Here is a 17,189-nt window from a genome sequence, read left to right on the forward strand (position 1 = left end):
GTGGACATGCACCTACAATGACAATTTCAGACCCCTCCATGATTTCTAAGTGGGAGAACTTGCAAAATAGCAGGGTGTTTAAATACTTATTTTCCTCACTGTGTATATATATATATATATATATATATATATATATATATATATATATATATATATATATATATATATATATATATATATATATATATATATATATATATATATTACATATTACATATTACACATACATACATACATACACCGTAATTTCCGGACTATTAAGCGCACCCAAATACAAGCCACACACACTGAATTTGACAAAGATTTTTATTTTGAACATAAATAAGCCGCACCTGTCTACATTGAAACTAATTAACTTTACACAGGCTTTAATGAAAGACAGTGTCTGTAACACGGCTTGTATCTGAACAGTAGCCTACCAAGAAATTCATGTCTTCCTCCTTCCTTTCACAACAATTTCTCTCGAGAGTTTATCTTTTGGCATCGTCGTGTGTTTAAAAATCACCATGGGTGAAGCTTTTCTCCCGATGCCGTGCAGCTCAGAACACAGGTGAAGTGCATTTTCATGCCTGGTTGTTTTCAGCGTGACGAATGATTCGCATTTCCTGTAGACAGTCTGAGTGAGCGGCAGGTCAAACGTCAGAGGAACCGCATCCATATTTATGATGTGGTGCGGGACGATTCAGCGCATCCGATTTAATATAAAGAATTTCATTGGTTTACCTGAACCCGTTGGGCAATTTCATTAGTCTAATGTTATGGGGCTCATTATTTTGGCTTGAAGCTTGTGAAACCGGGAAAAACCCAGGAAAAATCCATAAATTAGCCGCTTCGTTGTTTAAGCCGCGGGGTTCAAAGAGTGGCTTATAGTCCGGAAAATATGGTACACACACATACATTATACATATATATATATATATATATATATATATACATACATACATACATACATACATACATACATACACACACAGATGCGCACCACCTTACAAACGAGGACCATGAATTTGTTGGTAAGATGTTACTGTGTTTGTTATTGACTATGCATATCTCCTAATGATGTGAGAGCTATAAATACTATCAAATAAACAATAAAATATACTAAAACAAATCTAAATAATCAAACTAAAAAATAAAAAAGTAATAATAAAAAAAATTAATTTTACTTAAAAAAATGATTTCGCACTAGTCCGGTGGGCATCATGTAGACTGGTTACGGTTGACGACTAGCTCGTGGGGGCTCTACTCCATTTTTACATTTACAAGTGTTTTTTAAGTTTTCCGTCTCCGAACAAATTTCACTTTGAGGACAGGTTTTTTTCGTATTCGCGAATGTTTGTAAAGTGAATGTCCGTAAATATAATATAATATATAATGTAATATAATATAATATAATATATAATGTAATATATATAGAATTCAGTTTTTACTTTGTCATTATGAAAAAATATCAATTTGAATGATTATAGTTTAAATTAATAAAAGTAAATACTTTCTAAACTACTGTGTGTACATATAAATACATATACATAACTGTATATATATATATATATATATATATATATATATATATATATATATATATATATATATATATATATATATTTATTAGGACTGTCAATTGATTACAATATTTAATCGTGATTAATCGCATGATGGTCATGAGTTAACGCACAAATTCTTTTCACACATTTTTTTCGGTTCTAATCTGGGTTAGGGTTTTAATACTCTAATCAACATGGACATGAACAAATATGGATCCTTAATGCAAATCATTATTTTAGTGAAACCAAACTCAACATAGAGCGTGAAGACAAAATTATTTTGTAAATGTTTTAAAGTAATTATGGTGTTGGTAATGACCTAAATCATCAGGACACCAAGCAGATCTTTTGCTATGTTTCCACACAGATGGTTTTTATTGACGGATGTGTGCATCATGGCGGTTTTCTGATGAAATGTTTAGTGATAAAAGAAAAACTTTTTTAGGGTAGAGTTTATTTATTTATTTATTTTTTATATCTGAGTAAAGAAAAGACATTGTGAATAACTGTTATGTTGAAAGTTTCAATTTCGTCTCTATTTATTGATTTTTGGTTTCTATTTATTACATTTACATTAATCACATGGTAATAAAATGATTGCATTAATGCGTTATTAACAGCCCTATATGTATAAAGATTTTTACAATGGACCTTTTTCATGGAACTACAATTAACATCACACATACCTGGTCGATGAAAGCCAAGTGTCGTTGAATTGTCGCCTCATATTGTTGTTTCTGCTGCTGGAAATTGTGGCTGAGCTCCTTTTCAGTCTCCTTCACATGATGAAGAGTCAGCTCTCTCTGCTGTGTCTGCATGCACAACACCACATCAGATTATTCCCAAATGTACATGCTATTTTTGAGTATTTATGTACATTACAAAACAAGCATTATTTCTAGTGAAGTGTTACACTTATATAAGGTTACCAGTGCAGTCTGCAGCATGGTGACCGTGCGCTTCTTTTCCTCCAGCTCTAGTTTGAGTCTCATCATAGAGCCGGTAACCTCAGCAGCAGTAGCAGAAGCCTGATATCCACTGCAGCCAGCTCTTCCTCAGATAGCAACACCTACACACACACACACACACACACACGCACGCACGCACGCGCGCACAAAACCCCTCATTAAGAATTAAATAAACATAACCAATCCAATACATAAATACAGAATATTAATACAGGCAGTGGGCAGAAATGGGTCAAATCATAGTTGAATCAGATATTATCAGTACCTCTCTGTGCGATCCAGAAGTAACTGAACGTGGCCTCTCCTGCTCGGACTTCTCCATCTCATCTAAGAAGCTCATGATGCTCTGCAGCTTGGCTTCTGACAGTAAAGCTCCACCATCCGACAGGGCAGGGCTCTGACTCATCTGCCCATGTCTCTCCACATTATCTGTGGTTAAGGTAATAGACCCTCCATCCTAAAGAGGTGAATTAGAGGTTAGAATAAAGTCATTTATGACGCATGGCCAGTCTAAATATCAGTGATTTAGTTCCAAAAGAATTCTTTTTGAACGTTTTTTTTATTTTTTTGTTAAAAATACAGTTACAACAGTTACAATTGTTTTCCCTTATCCGTCTTGCAAGACGTTTTCTTCTTCCTGAAAAGTATACTTGGCCTAAAGTTGTGTCTAGGAATGAACCAGGAGTCATAGCATACAGCCAGTAGCTCTGTGATTTTATTTCTTGTAATGGCCTTATGGTCCTGAAGAGCATGCACCATCACTAATAAGCTATTATCATCGCTTATTGATTGTATGGGAGATGTTGGTTTTATGCTTCAGAAATGGTGTGTATGAACAATAAATTCATTGTATGATATAAAACTACAAGGACATACAACAAGAAATTTCAGACGCTTGCTTTCTACAGAATGTGGCCTCGGAGTGACTTGCTTGTGCCGAATCCTTCAAATATCAAAAGTGCCAGTGTGTGTTTGTAGAACTCTGTTGGAATGTTAGGGAAGATAGAAGTTCAGTCAATAGTCCTGTGATTAGGAATGAACAAACCGTGCAGGTAGAGTGTGTTTGAACTAGAGGATATTTTGTTAAACATAACATCTATATTTAGTTAAATCATTTACATAATTGCATGTGCTACCAAATACACCATGGTTAATGTGGTTAAAAACCCAAAGTTGTTAAAATGTTCATAAACTAAAAGCTCTTCTTTTGTTTCTTTCAAATGCTGTTCTGCCAATTGATAACTTCTAATTTAATAATGTCAGCAAATGTATTCATAAATGTTTAGAAATCTGTTGGTCCTTATTTTTTTTTATACAATATAATTTTCCCAGATGAGCTTTCAAGCTAAAAAGCGTGTTGCAAGACCAGAGTTTCTCAGTTTTCTGAAGACAGGAAGTCTTCAAGGATGAAGTTTAATGCACTCAAACTAGAAGATACGTGCCACAGTAGACTTGAACAGACAAACCTCATCAATCCAGGCGTATTTCTCCTTCCTGTAGCTCTTAGCCTCGGAAAGTTGCTCTGGTCCTTCCTCTAGGAGTTTAAGAGAATCCAGCAGGTCATTGAGGGTTGTTTTAGACTGAGCTCTGCTTGATGATGCCCCCTGTCTTTGGTCCTCTACGCTCACAGAGCGCTGCAGAATCTTCTAAGCAGTAACATCTCGATTAGCATGTATATAACTGTATAGAAGAAATTCTCACCTGTGGCCTACTGCATTCTCAAAACTACTAGGCATCATTAAATCAGACACCAGCAATTTCTAGATTGAATATTTAATTAGTTTTTGAGAGTGCATAGGTCCAGAAACAATCTCCTCAATTCACTATTCCTCCAATAAATCCCAACATTCTAGTTGAGCTGTCTTGTTCCTTGTAAAAGTTTTAATAAATTACCTGAGAACACCGAGAGCCTCTTCGTGTTGACACCGTAGGTGATGCTGTTCTCAGATTGGCCACATCTGGTTCACTCTCTAAATTCACATTGGAATCTGTGCACAGAAATAAAATATGCAAACTAGAATGTGACATTTCCTAAAGAAAATGTGAGTGGTGGTTGCCGGGGCAAAACTCCACACCGGGAGCGAACCTCGGCACCGGGCGAATCGTTTTTAGTGGCGACTTTGAGAGCCTAGCGTTTCAATACCAAAATAGATTTAGGAAAAAAAGAAACCTAGAATTTTTTTCAGTTCTGCCCCTTTTACCCCTACTTGCCAAGGGTATTTCACAACGGTGGTATTGTTGCGATCTGTCCCACACCCCGGACGAGTGGATCTGTCAAAACGGTGTGTCAGGCGAACACCAGCCGAACGGCGGTTCCCATTTATTTTCTATGGGGGCCTGTTTCCCAGAATTCCGAGCGGATCCGGAATTCCAGGGGTATATTGTCGCGACCTGCGCCGGACCCCCTACAGGGGGACATGCCATATGTATATGTCGGAGGCTCGAGTGCCGAGATATGACGCGCAAAATTTCTGCCCTATTAATTTTCTATGGGGAAAAAATTGCCCTTTTTGGTCATGTGATCGAAAACGGCCAGGGCAAATCCTTAGAAAAGTAATAACACACCTCACATGAACAGGACGCACAATTTGAGGTATCAAGCACCACTCATCAGATCGCATCCAATCAGACAGCGATGTCAGAGATTTAATTCTTTGGCAATATCCTTAAAAGTATGCAATAGTATGTCATAAAAGAGATATAGTTTTTAGTTTACAATCAAAACAACTAAAAGGAGAACCAGATGAGCTAAGGATACCTGTGTTCATGGCCTTGGCAGCTATAGGAGACGTGGGCAAACTCTGAGTGAGTTTCCTGTGCCCCACTTTTCCAGTTTGCTGCAGGGCATCCACTTCCTGTTCTGCAATTTGTCGTACCTCCTCAGCTCGCTGTGCTCTCTTCTGCTGCAGCTCCTGTCACACACACACACACACACACACCATAGTTACTACATTTATCAAAGTGGTACTGCACATATTTCAAGGCTAGTAGAAAAAAAATCATACCCTTATAATTTGCTTGTAGAAAGAAATAGAAATACCTGGATAGCAGTGAGTCGAGCCAGGCGGGCCTTCTCTTCTCTGATGCGCTTCCTGTCCTCCTCTTTTTTTTTCTGCAACTTTACAGCCTTGTCAGTTCCCAGTTGTTGCCCCCTTTCCTGTTTGAACATATGTCTCACTTGTGATATTTAAGCATTTAAGCACCCGTGACTGAGCAGCACACAGAACAATGCTGGAACTATAATGAATGGACATTCTGTGCCACCAGATGTGGATGGGTTCCTTTTTGAGTTTGGTTCTTCTTAAGGTTTCTTCCTCATGCTATCTCAGGGAGTTTTTCCTTAGAGATAAACTTACAGAGAATGAAATTATAGGCACTAAACAAATACGTTTCAACTTCATAACCTCTTTATCTGTTGACCTGCTTTGGGATAATGTCCATTGTTGAAAGTGCTATACAATCAAAGCTGAACTGATATTTAGCTATTCATGTCATATAAAAAAAAAAAAAATAAAAAAAAAAAACACTTAAAAAAAAGAAACAGTTTTAGCAAAAAATCTCCCCATAAAAAAACAAATGATTTATAATTTTTTCAGTATTTTTCTACCAAGGTAAAAAAATAAAGCCGACTCCAGAAATCCATCATGCTATTCTTGGTCTCAGACTACTTTGATCATTCCTATGGTCCAGTGCCAGTTACTGTGTCTCACCGGTATTCAAACATGAGGATCAAATGGATCAGGACACTACAGAGTTCAAGAAAATTCAGCTCAGTACCTTTCTTTTAGAAGTGAGCAGTTGCTTGAGGGCGGTTTCATTAGCTTTCCTTCTGCTGGCATGGTGCCGGTACCAGCGCTGGATAGTGACTGCTGCATGGCTGACCTGCTGGATATACCTGTTAAAAGAATTACGACTTCATGAAAATGAATCCTGGCAGTTTGAAACAGAAAAACTTAAATATAATCTGCCATTCTCCGAATCTCAGAAGAATTAAGTGTTTTTGATGATAAGCAGAAACTATAGAGTGACAGTGAAGAAGCTGAGGACTCACCTCTCAGCCTCCTCCTCGGTGACCTCTTGTCTGCGAGGGCTGCGAGGACTTCGGGAGCTGGAAGCGTTGTTATTGGCGCCTGATGAAGCCGAGAAGTTCTTCTGAGACTTAGTGAGGGAGCTGCTTTCTAACGTCCCCTCATCGTTCACTGTGGCTTTGATGATGTTGCTGATCAGACAAAAAATAGTTATTTACTTAGATCTACAGCACCACCTGCTGGACAAAACCATAATTCACGTAGTGTAATATGAGTCTTCATATGATGAGCCCATACTTGAAGCAGGGTTTTTGGTTGGAGCTCTTGGGTGTGAGAGGCTTGTCTGAGTGGTTGTTGTGCAGCATAGTCGTCACAGAGTTACCCACAGCTGCTTTACTGCTCCTGCAGGTAAAACATTAAACACATTTACCCTGAACACAATAAAAATATGCTCCTAATAAACAGGAAGATGTTAAGAAAAGTATTTACTCAGTCTTAGCCACTGCTAAGAATTGCACAGATACACACATATATATGGGGTTTTGCAAATGCATTTATCATAGAAAAGTGCAGTTTACCAATATTTCACAGCATATTCTTAGAATGCTTTCAGTTTCTGAAAATAATCGTATACAGCAGTATTTATTCTAATGTACGTTTACATTTATAGCATTTGGCAGATGCTCTTAACCAGAGCAAGTTACTTTTTTTTATTCTCATTCATACAACTGTGCTGCTATGAAGATAAGAGCCTTGCTCACAGGCCCTGGAGTGGCAGCTTGGTATGGCTGGGATTTGAACTGCTTCCTTCAGATCCAAAGTCAAAGGCCGTAACCACAGATGCAGTTATTTATTATAGAAAAAAATCTTAATCATTAAGTTTTTCGTTAGAAATCGTTTATTTAACATACTGTACATAGTTTTAGTGCTTTATCGGGTTTTTAGCCAAAAGAATGTCTTTAGAATTTTACTTTCTTTAATTGTTTAAACACAAAATGCAAATGTTGGCAAATTGCTGTGATATCAGAGAAAAAAGAGAGAGAGAGGGTGTGCTTTTATTGGAAAGTAATCAACTATGGAGTGACAGTAATAGTAACTATGGTTGTAGCTATCCATAATCTTAGTAATCGAGTATTCTACCGATTATTCCATCGCATAATCGGATAAAAAGTACTTTTTTTCTTTATTAAAGAGCAATACTAAACATGCAAGATAAATTTAAATGGTTCTCTTAAAATTAACAAGTAATTAGTTTCCATTTTTAGAAAAATTTACATTTTATTGTTGAAATTGTATACAAGAATATCTGGAAAAAAATAAACCCATTTAGTGCAATTAATTACCATATTACATCAAAATGCAAATACAAATATATAAATAAATACACAATAAAAATATTTAAATACATTTCAGCTTACCGGTACTTAAAAAAAAAATTTTATAAATAAAATAGTGAAAGCACTGTACGGTATTTTCTTTATGTGTTAATTTGAAATGATCCCAAACTTTGGAAACTTTCCGTCATTTTCTTTGGCCCCGTTTCTGCCACATGAAAAATAAATAATAATTTCTCGCAAATCTGTGTTTTTTCCTCTCAATTCCGTGTCTTTTCTAACCAATTCTCACTTTTTTTCTCGCAATTTTGAGTTTATTTCTGGTAAACATTTCTGGTGCGTCCGCCAGTAACCATGTTGTCGGCCTGAAGTTTGAAGCTGTTGGTATGTAAACGAGGCCTCATCTGCTTCATCTGTCTTGTTCTCTCTCCTCCAGAGCTGATTATTAGAGAGTTCTCTCCAGGGATCAGAGACTTAGTTTAGTACCATGCGATTCTATTGATTGTAGCCTGGAATTTGTAATGTGTAAAACTTTCTGGCACTACAGAGGTGGTGCCCGATTGGCTAAAAAAAACTCAGAATTGCAAGAAATAAAGTCAGAATTAGGCAAACCCTTTTTTATGTGGTGGAAATGGGCTTCCATATAAATCTTTTCCTCACCCCTCACTTTTTTTTCCGTTTTCTTTCTGTTTCTCCCTTTTTCCATCCCGCTCCAGAGTTTAGCAGGTGGTGCGACAGTAAAAATGGTCCACGGGGAAACACAATGCTTTGTGTGTAGTTGAATGGACTAAACTATTTTTTGTATTCGAATTACTCGAGGAATTGTTTCAGCCCTAATAGTAACTCCATTCTAAGGCCAAATCCCATCATCCTATTATTGATCTTTTTTCAATTACAGCATCCCCCAAGTGTAAATACCTACCTAACATATCCATAGTCTGGGAAGTTATTTTTCTTAAAATGCACCACTGGAAATAAAAATAGGAAAATCCAGAGTCTGTGACATAATTCTGGGCATGGAGAATGTCAGCAGACTGCTCTGATAAAGGCTCTGAATAGAAATGAATAATGCCAACGCACCTGTTGTTGGCAGTGAAATTATCAGCCAGGGAGACCCCGGAGTCTCTCTTTTTGAGGCCAGTGGGGGAATCCATACTGCAGGTGCTGCGGGAGCTGGAGGGCAATGGAAACGCTCGTGGCTGGTCATCCTTAAACACACACACACACACACACACACACACACACACACACACACACACACACACACACACACACAAAACTACTTTCATTGTGCTCACAAAAGGCATACCACCCACACATGAATAAAAAGTCATTATATTTTTATAGGTGTTTACAGGAACTACAAAAATAACATTTAAAAAGTAAAGTGTATAAATATTTCTTAAAGCCGATTGGTAAATAATGACAGAGTAGTAGAGTAGAGTAGTACCAGGATGTTCCATGTTGTTCGGTCTGGGGAGGCTTTTGTGAGGCTGGCTAGTTTCTGGCGGCCATCAGAGCTGCTGTCAAACAGAGTCAAGAAATCCTCTGTATGGCCCTCACTGAGAGAGAGAGAGAGAGAGAGAGAGAGAGAGAGAGAGAGAGAGAGAGAGAGAGAGAGAGAGAGAGAGAGAGAGAGAGAGAGAGAGAGAGAAATAATAATAATTATTATTATTATTATTATTATTATTATTATTATTATTATTATTATTATTATTATTATTATTATTATACTGTTCTTCTGAATTATAATCTTCTACCTTACCCAGTTCCACATCAGTTAAGCCCATGAGACCTTTTGTTTTGTTCATTACTTTATGCACATACTTAAAATCTGCATAAATTCAGCAAAGATGTAAACTCCACTAATATACACATTGACACAAGTCAAAGGCAAAATTGTAGGATTTTGGTTTAGGAATGCAATATACAAAAATATCATGGCGACATTAGCATCACTAGTGTTGGAAGGAAAACAGGTATGATGAGTGATATACCCACAGGAGCTGTTTCCACAAAAACAGCAAGCATGGCTAACCATATCAGATGAACCCGTTTCAAAGAGGAGAAAAAAAGTGCCTTTTATTCGTGGTGACAGCTTTGTGAGGACAGCTGCATTGGGCCTTTGCTTAGGAATGCAATGAGAGGGCAGCTATTAAGAAACACAGATGCCTTTGCCAGACCGAGAGAACGCACACTAGCATATGGCGATCGCCTCTATCAGGACATTTAAATGCCTTCCAGAATGGGCAACATGGGCAGATGCTGCTCATCTTGATGCCTAACGGAGGCCTTGCGCACAGAAAGCCAGCTGGCCAAATGAAAAGTAGGCTGGCGCCGATTTGAAATTGTGCATTCCATCACGGAGGGGAGGTCATGGAATGACAGCTATTGATGAGCAGAACGAGTAAGGAACGGCGTAAGGTTATTCCTTCTTCTACTGCTCTATAGGATAAGTAGGGGAGGGAGAAGGAGAAAGGGGAGGATGATGGCAGCTGCTGGACAATAAGCTCCTGGTGTGTGCACACTTCTCCTTTCACTGCAGCCTCATTCAACAGAAACCTGAGAGGATTCCCTCTAACCCCCTCCACCCTGTTTAGGACAAAAGCCGCCCCACTGCCCTCCTCCATATTACTGCAGCAGCCGCCAACACACAATAGCTATTGTCTGCAGACAAAAAGAGAACTCTTCCAAACCCCAGCTGTTGCTCCTCCATACAGCGTGAAACTCAAAAGTTTAGGAGCGATCGCCCAAGCATGACAATGCCTGGAGCATACACGCTTCATATAGAAAACAAGTTGGGGCACCTCTCCGATCACTCACATCAACGCGAAGCAGCGTGCAGAATGTTGTTTAGTAACCTATATGCCTAGGAATGTCTGAAGTTTAAATCTGAACTGTGCAGTGATCAGTAAAACTACTGTAACTGAGTGCTATATTATTTACTTTCTACTTTGCTTCTGTACCAATATAAGATATACCTTTATTCGTCCCACAGTGGGGAAATTTCTCTGCTACATGCTGTTATACTTACTTCAGGAATTTAGAATCACTTCCCAATTCAGCGTCCAGATGCACTGCAACACGCTTAGACTAAAAGAGAAGTTTGGTGAGGAATTTTTCGTACCTGAGTCTAGCGTCGGCCTGCTGATTCACCTGCGTGGTGCTGTTTGATCGCCGCAGGTTCTTAATTGCACGGGAACTACCAATCCCTCCATCAACCTGCTGACGACAAGAAGGAACAACAAGTCAATACAGTGGTATAATGTGTTTTGACTGCTTCTGGCACTAGAATTTGTGCATTGGTACATTCTGTCTGACTGCTATATTACATGCATGCATTTCTTCTTTCATCAAAGCAGGAATCATGCATTATTATATTTCCAAACACTGGGTTCTTGACAAATACTTTATACCATAGAGCTGAACTTTAAAATCTTATTTATCAATGGGTCCTGCTGTGGTATAAGAAGACTACGGTATATATTGTTAACGTGTTAGAAAACTCCATGGTGGTTGTTTTTGATTCTTTTTTTACAGAATATCCAGTCACGATTTCTTTCTTTCTTAAAAGAAGTAAGTAAACTTCAGACTAGCTATATGTAAAATAAATAGATAACATTTTCACTTTAACAGCAGCACTTACTTACACCATACTCAAGGCACGTGAAAGACTGCACATAATGGCAGCTTATGTGCCTTTGTTTTAAACCCAAATCAAAGCATGTTACTGTAATTACATAGGATTTATACACACCCAATATTAGACAGCATGAATATTTTTGGAATGGTACTAAATTGCAGGTTGGAAACATTTAAATGAAATGTAAAAGCAGGTGCAGACTCACCGGAGTGTTGCATTTGCCACGTCTATCACTGGCCACGGACACGGATATAGAGCGGGAGAAGTGTTTCCCTGGCGAAGCACTGCTGGGTCTACGACCCATGGAAAGTTGCGACCCGCTCAAGCTCAGATCCAGTGCGTCACTGGGCACTCCAGCCTGGATAGACGCGGGACTGCGAGTAGTGTGCATCCTCTCTCAGCCTAAGATCAATGAAAAGCCAGAGCCAGGCATAATAACAAGAAGAAAAGTCAGTTTAGTTTATCTAAAATGGAAGGGGAATTGTGAAGCATGTGAGGGGAATCAGGGAGGATTCTGTGATACATTCAAAATGGAATGAGAGGTAAAGCTTCAAAAGATGAATGCAAAGGAACATGCAATATAGCTATTTTAAATCATAAACCACCTGAGAAATTGAGCATTGTATTCAAATCAATGTATACATGATTTAAAAAGGCTGCACCAAATCGTATTATTCAATAATAAATTGAGAAAAGCCTTTAAGGACAATTGAATAATAATGCACGGTTTTCTAAATTACTGTACAATGCAAAGTGTAGGAAAAGCACAGAGATTTTACTGCATAGGATGTCAACTTTTCACCACATCTGCATGATTGACGTTCCTAATTACGCAAGATTACAGCAAGTCACAACATTACCTCAACAGAGATTACCACACTTCCTAGTTTTCCTGCTGAAGAAACACTGGAAATATACTTTTACTTTCTAATGATTATTGGCCTACTGGTTACCAGCATTTTCTCCACCAGGGTCACATTTAGCTTTGAGGAAAAAAATCTGATTTTTAATTTTCATAATCCATTGAACACATCAAGCATCAGTCATAAGCCCAAGTTTTAATTCAGCAAATGCTAATGTATTAGTGTATAAGCATTACCCAAAATACTGACAAAGCTTTACAAAAAAAAAGCAGCCAGCAAATAGTGCAGTGTGTAGCCTGCATACAACAAGTACGATCTGAATACTGACCATCAAGTCAACCTGGATGATTCATGAGGAATGAACTGGAATGTGTGTTTACAGACACATTTTGTTTTAAATCTTGTCAGGGACGAAATGCGTCCTCAACGATAGACTTATCAGACTTTTTATACATCTGGATGGTCCTTATTAGGTGGGGTTGTTTTTTGTTTTTGTTTTTTCAGTTTCTTACATTTTTATACAACCTTCATTTATTCAAAAAACAAAGAAGAAAAAGAACAGATGCATAGATAAACAGATACAACCTTATTGTCATTGCATAGTAGGACAGCAGTTTAGCATCTTTCACTGCATATATATATTTATTTGATTAGTACAATGGTGCAAATGCAGAGACTATGGGCTATATAATGTATAAATGTACATATGAGATATGTACATTGTATGCACAAAATGTATACACCGTGTATATACAGATGATCTATAGATATGTAGAAGATAAACCCTGATATTCTATTAATAAGAGCCAAAAGCTTTCTTTTTGGTTACTGAGGTTAATGTTAGGTTTGGGGTTTGGCATGGCACTGAATGCATTCATTTAAGGAAATCATATGCAGTGGGATGCTACAGTAGCTGCGTTACCGTGACAACGCCAAGCGTCGCTATAGGTGACGTGACGGTTATGGTTATTATGCTGAACCGAGAGCAAAATAAGGCGAGTCGACTCCTAAATGAGTCCAGCTCCAGAGTAGAAGCTGTTATGTATTAAACAGGAAGCTCTTCATGGATCCAGCCACTGGTTCTGGTTCTAACCCAATATAAATAGAAGTACCTGCTGAATAGACAGACTGCATTCAGAGTGGCTGCTGTGCTGTGATTTTCTATCTCGACTCGTTATCATTAAACAGAAGAAAACACCACTACTTTAGATGCAGCGAGCTGAAATGATCACCCAGCACTCACCTCAGCCTCAATCCGCTGTTCCGCCTCTACAGATCTCCGTCTCTCCGATTTCTGACTGCGAGTTCACACTTCCACTACTGAAAAACTGCACTGTCTCCAACAAAACACTCAGCGCAAACCCCAGCTCTTAGCAACGAGCCTATCACAGCGCCAAAATGACCCCTGCTGGTGTCTAACAGCCAATCACAGAGCGGGGTGGGTGGAGTTTCAGGTGGAAACTCTACAGGAACGCCACCCATGTTTTTCTCCTATTGGCGGTTACTCGGATACAGTGGGTCGGAATTAGCAATATGATTGGTGGATTTGATTGGAGAAATAAAAAAAAAAAATGGCTAAACTGATGTTTGGTTGAAGCTCAGAGATGCTTCAGAGCAGATTAACAGGCAATATCAAATGAATTAAAATGAAGATAGATAGATAGATAGATAGATAGATAGATAGATAGATAGATAGATAGATAGATAGATAGATAGATAGATAGATAGATAGATAGATAGATAGATAGATAGATAGATAGATAGATAGATAGATAGATAGATAGATGGATGGATGGATGGATGGATGGATGGATGGATGGATGGATGCTTCAGAGCAGATTAACAGGCAATATCAAATGAAATAAAATGAAGATAGATAGATAGATAGATAGATAGATAGATAGATAGATAGATAGATAGATAGATAGATAGATAGATAGATAGATAGATAGATATAGGTTAGATAGATAGATAGATAGATAGATAGATAGATAGATAGATAGATAGATAGATAGATAGATAGATAGATAGATAGATAGATAGATAGATACTACTACTAATAATGATAATAACAATAATAAATTAAGAAAAACAAGAAGAAAAACAACAAGAATAATAACACTATTGATAATAATAATATCAGTAATGCCGATACAATATTGGGGAAAAAATGACTTGTTTTTTCAACCACCTCATTTCTTTGTACAGCATTTTAGCGCTGCCAAAATATGGCCTGCTTCAAAAATGAATTGGACACAGCCACACATTAATGTAGCAAATCTTTATTAATTTTTTTCACAAAAGCTTACATACAACTCTGGGGAGTGGTTAGAAGGGCAAACGATTCTAGACTTATGCTACATTCAGAAAGGAAGAACAAAAATAAGAATTGACTGATTTTAATTAACAATAACATTCTCATTATTTGGCAGTACCCCACTAAATTTGACATCAGTGAATATAGTAAGCACAACATCATTTTCAAATGCATCGGGGTAAAACAATAAATGGTACTGAGTAATTCAAGAACTACTCTGAAATGAATAAACATTAATGTCCAGAGACAATTCACATAAAGACAGAGGGTGCAATATACATATATAGCAGAAACATATATAGTTTAATGTTGGCTGCTTAATAGTTTTAGGAACACCATCATCTCTTAAAGTTTACAGCAAGTCTCCAGACCTCTGCACCATTGCTCAAAATGATCTTATTTGAAAGATTGCCTAGTCCAGGCAGGACAGGAGCTCCTTTATTTTCCAAATGTAATTCCAGAGTGTTTTTGATGCTAAAAATAAAGAACAAAATTGGGGGAGAAGCAACAGTTAGAATTGCAGTCCTATTGTTCATGGCACACGCATTCTGTTTTACTGCTTGGCCAGCTGCCTATTTGGGAGGTGGCTCTAGAAGGCTGGGAATGACAGATGGAAGTCTGGAGGGGTCAAAGTGTGGTCCTGTGTAGTCAAAAGGCTCTTGATCCCCAGGGGACCACAAGGTGGAGGAAGCCTTCTTTGCTGTGATTAGAAGCACCCACACAGGAACAAAAGCTTAAAGGCACTTCTTAGTCTTTGTGATTAAGTTCTGGGTATTTGTTAAGAGAGAAAAAAATTGGTGGCACACTCCAGCAGATTTTCAATTCTTTCTCTCTGTTTTGTTAACAAATGGATAATGCCACCTCTGTCTACTAGATCAGAGTGCCTTTGAACATGTTTTTCAGTGTTGGCTGCTTTTTTAAAAACCTAAAACCAAATTTGGATGGAAAACAATGGTTGCTATTAAACTCTGCCCAAAGTAAGTAACACCCTCAGTGATTCTGTCTGATCACAAATGCGAATGCCACAGAAACAATATTTGTAACCATATGTGATGAATGAATACTTGATGATTCTCCGACCCCAAGTGTGGCAGGAAATTTTTATTAGGAGAAAAAGCAGACAAGCAAGCTGAATGGCAGATGGATGTAAAAAAAGAATACTCACTCCCACTGTGGAAAGTATCTGTCCTCTGAGGTGATGTTTGTCTTCAAAAGCAGGATCTCATGAAGCTCCAGAGTAAAAATTTCGACATCAGTGGTGTCCAGGAACTTGTTCAACTCTTTCATGTTATCAGTAGAAAGTGCCTCTTTATACTCTTCACAAAGTCTTGGCATAGGGACCTATGCATAATTAAAATAAAATATTATATATATATATATATATATATATATATATATATATATATACAGTGAGGAAAATAAGTATTTGAACACCCTGCTATTTTGCAAGTTCTCCCACTTAAAAATCATGCAGGGGTCTGAAATTGTCATCGTAGGTGCATGTCCACTGTGAGAGAATTATTCTAAAAAAAAAAATCCAGAAATCACAATGTATGATTTTTTAACTATTTATTTGTATGATACAGCTGCAAATAAGTATTTGAACACCTGAGAAAGTCAATGTTAATATTTGGTACAGTAGCCTTTGTTTGCAATTACAGAGGTCAAACGTTTCCTGTAGTTTTTCACCAGGTTTGCACACACTGCAGGAGGGATTTTGGCCCACTCCTCCACACAGATCTTCTCTAGATCAGTCAGGTTTCTGGCCTGTCGCTGAGAAACACGGAGTTTGAGCTCCCTCCAAAGATTCTCTATTGGGTTTAGGTCTGGAGACTGGCTAGGCCACACCAGAACCTTGATATGCTTCGTACAGAGCCACTCCTTGGTTATCCTGGCTGTGTGCTTCGGGTCATTGTCATGTTGGAAGACCCAGCCTCGACCCATCTTCAATGCTCTAACTGAGGGAAGGAGGTTGTTCCCCAAAATCTCGCAATACATGGCCCTGGTCATCCTCTCCTTAATACAGTGCAGTCGCCCTGTCCCATGTGCAGAAAAACACCCCCAAAGCATGATGCTACCACCCCCATGCTTCACAGTAGGGATGGTGTTCTTGGGATGGTACTCATCAATCTTCTTCCTCCAAACACGTTTAGTGGAATTATGACCCAAAAGTTCTATTTTGGTCTCATCTGACCACATGACTTTCTCCAGCTCTTTGGTCTTGGCCATGTTAGTAGTTGGATTCTTACTGATTGTATGGGGTGGACAGGTGTCTTTATGCAGCTAACGACCTCAAACAGGTGCATCTAATTTAGGATAATAAATGTAGTGGAGGTGGACATTTTAAAGGCAGACTAACAGATCTTTGAGGGTCAGAATTGTAGCTGATAGACAGGTGTTCAAATACTTATTTGCAGCTGTATCATACAAATAAATAGTTTAAAAATCATATATTGTGATTTCTGGATTATTTTTTTTAGATTATGTCTCTC

The 17,189-nt window shown here is 38.0% G+C and overlaps 2 protein-coding genes across 2 annotated transcripts in view; both read right to left on the reverse strand.

The window, feature by feature from the left end:
* Nucleotides 1-13,780, reverse strand: part of cep131 (centrosomal protein 131) — a 29,251-nt gene extending 15,471 nt beyond the window's left edge. The window contains 16 exon segments of the mRNA XM_083556454.1: nt 2,231-2,356; nt 2,474-2,575; nt 2,578-2,613; nt 2,778-2,969; nt 3,979-4,158; nt 4,406-4,500; nt 5,271-5,424; nt 5,553-5,669; nt 6,290-6,407; nt 6,564-6,731; nt 6,838-6,942; nt 8,955-9,082; nt 9,325-9,436; nt 11,002-11,096; nt 11,723-11,919; nt 13,624-13,780. Of these exon segments, the coding sequence (XP_083412580.1) occupies nt 2,231-2,356; nt 2,474-2,575; nt 2,578-2,613; nt 2,778-2,969; nt 3,979-4,158; nt 4,406-4,500; nt 5,271-5,424; nt 5,553-5,669; nt 6,290-6,407; nt 6,564-6,731; nt 6,838-6,942; nt 8,955-9,082; nt 9,325-9,436; nt 11,002-11,096; nt 11,723-11,908 (1,914 nt within the window). The 5' untranslated portion in view covers nt 11,909-11,919; nt 13,624-13,780.
* An 866-nt stretch (nt 13,781-14,646) lies between these two features.
* rnf213b (ring finger protein 213b) overlaps nt 14,647-17,189 on the reverse strand; it is a 44,973-nt gene continuing 42,430 nt past the window's right edge. Inside the window, exons 62-63 of the mRNA XM_083556359.1 lie at nt 15,863-16,038; nt 14,647-15,171 (exon numbers count right to left, since the gene is read on the reverse strand). Of these exons, the coding sequence (XP_083412485.1) occupies nt 15,036-15,171; nt 15,863-16,038 (312 nt within the window). The 3' untranslated portion in view covers nt 14,647-15,035. The remainder of the gene's footprint in view (nt 15,172-15,862; nt 16,039-17,189) is intronic.

This window comes from Silurus aristotelis (assembly GCF_946808225.1).
Source record: "Silurus aristotelis genome assembly, chromosome: 12".
NCBI lineage: Eukaryota > Metazoa > Chordata > Actinopteri > Siluriformes > Siluridae > Silurus > Silurus aristotelis.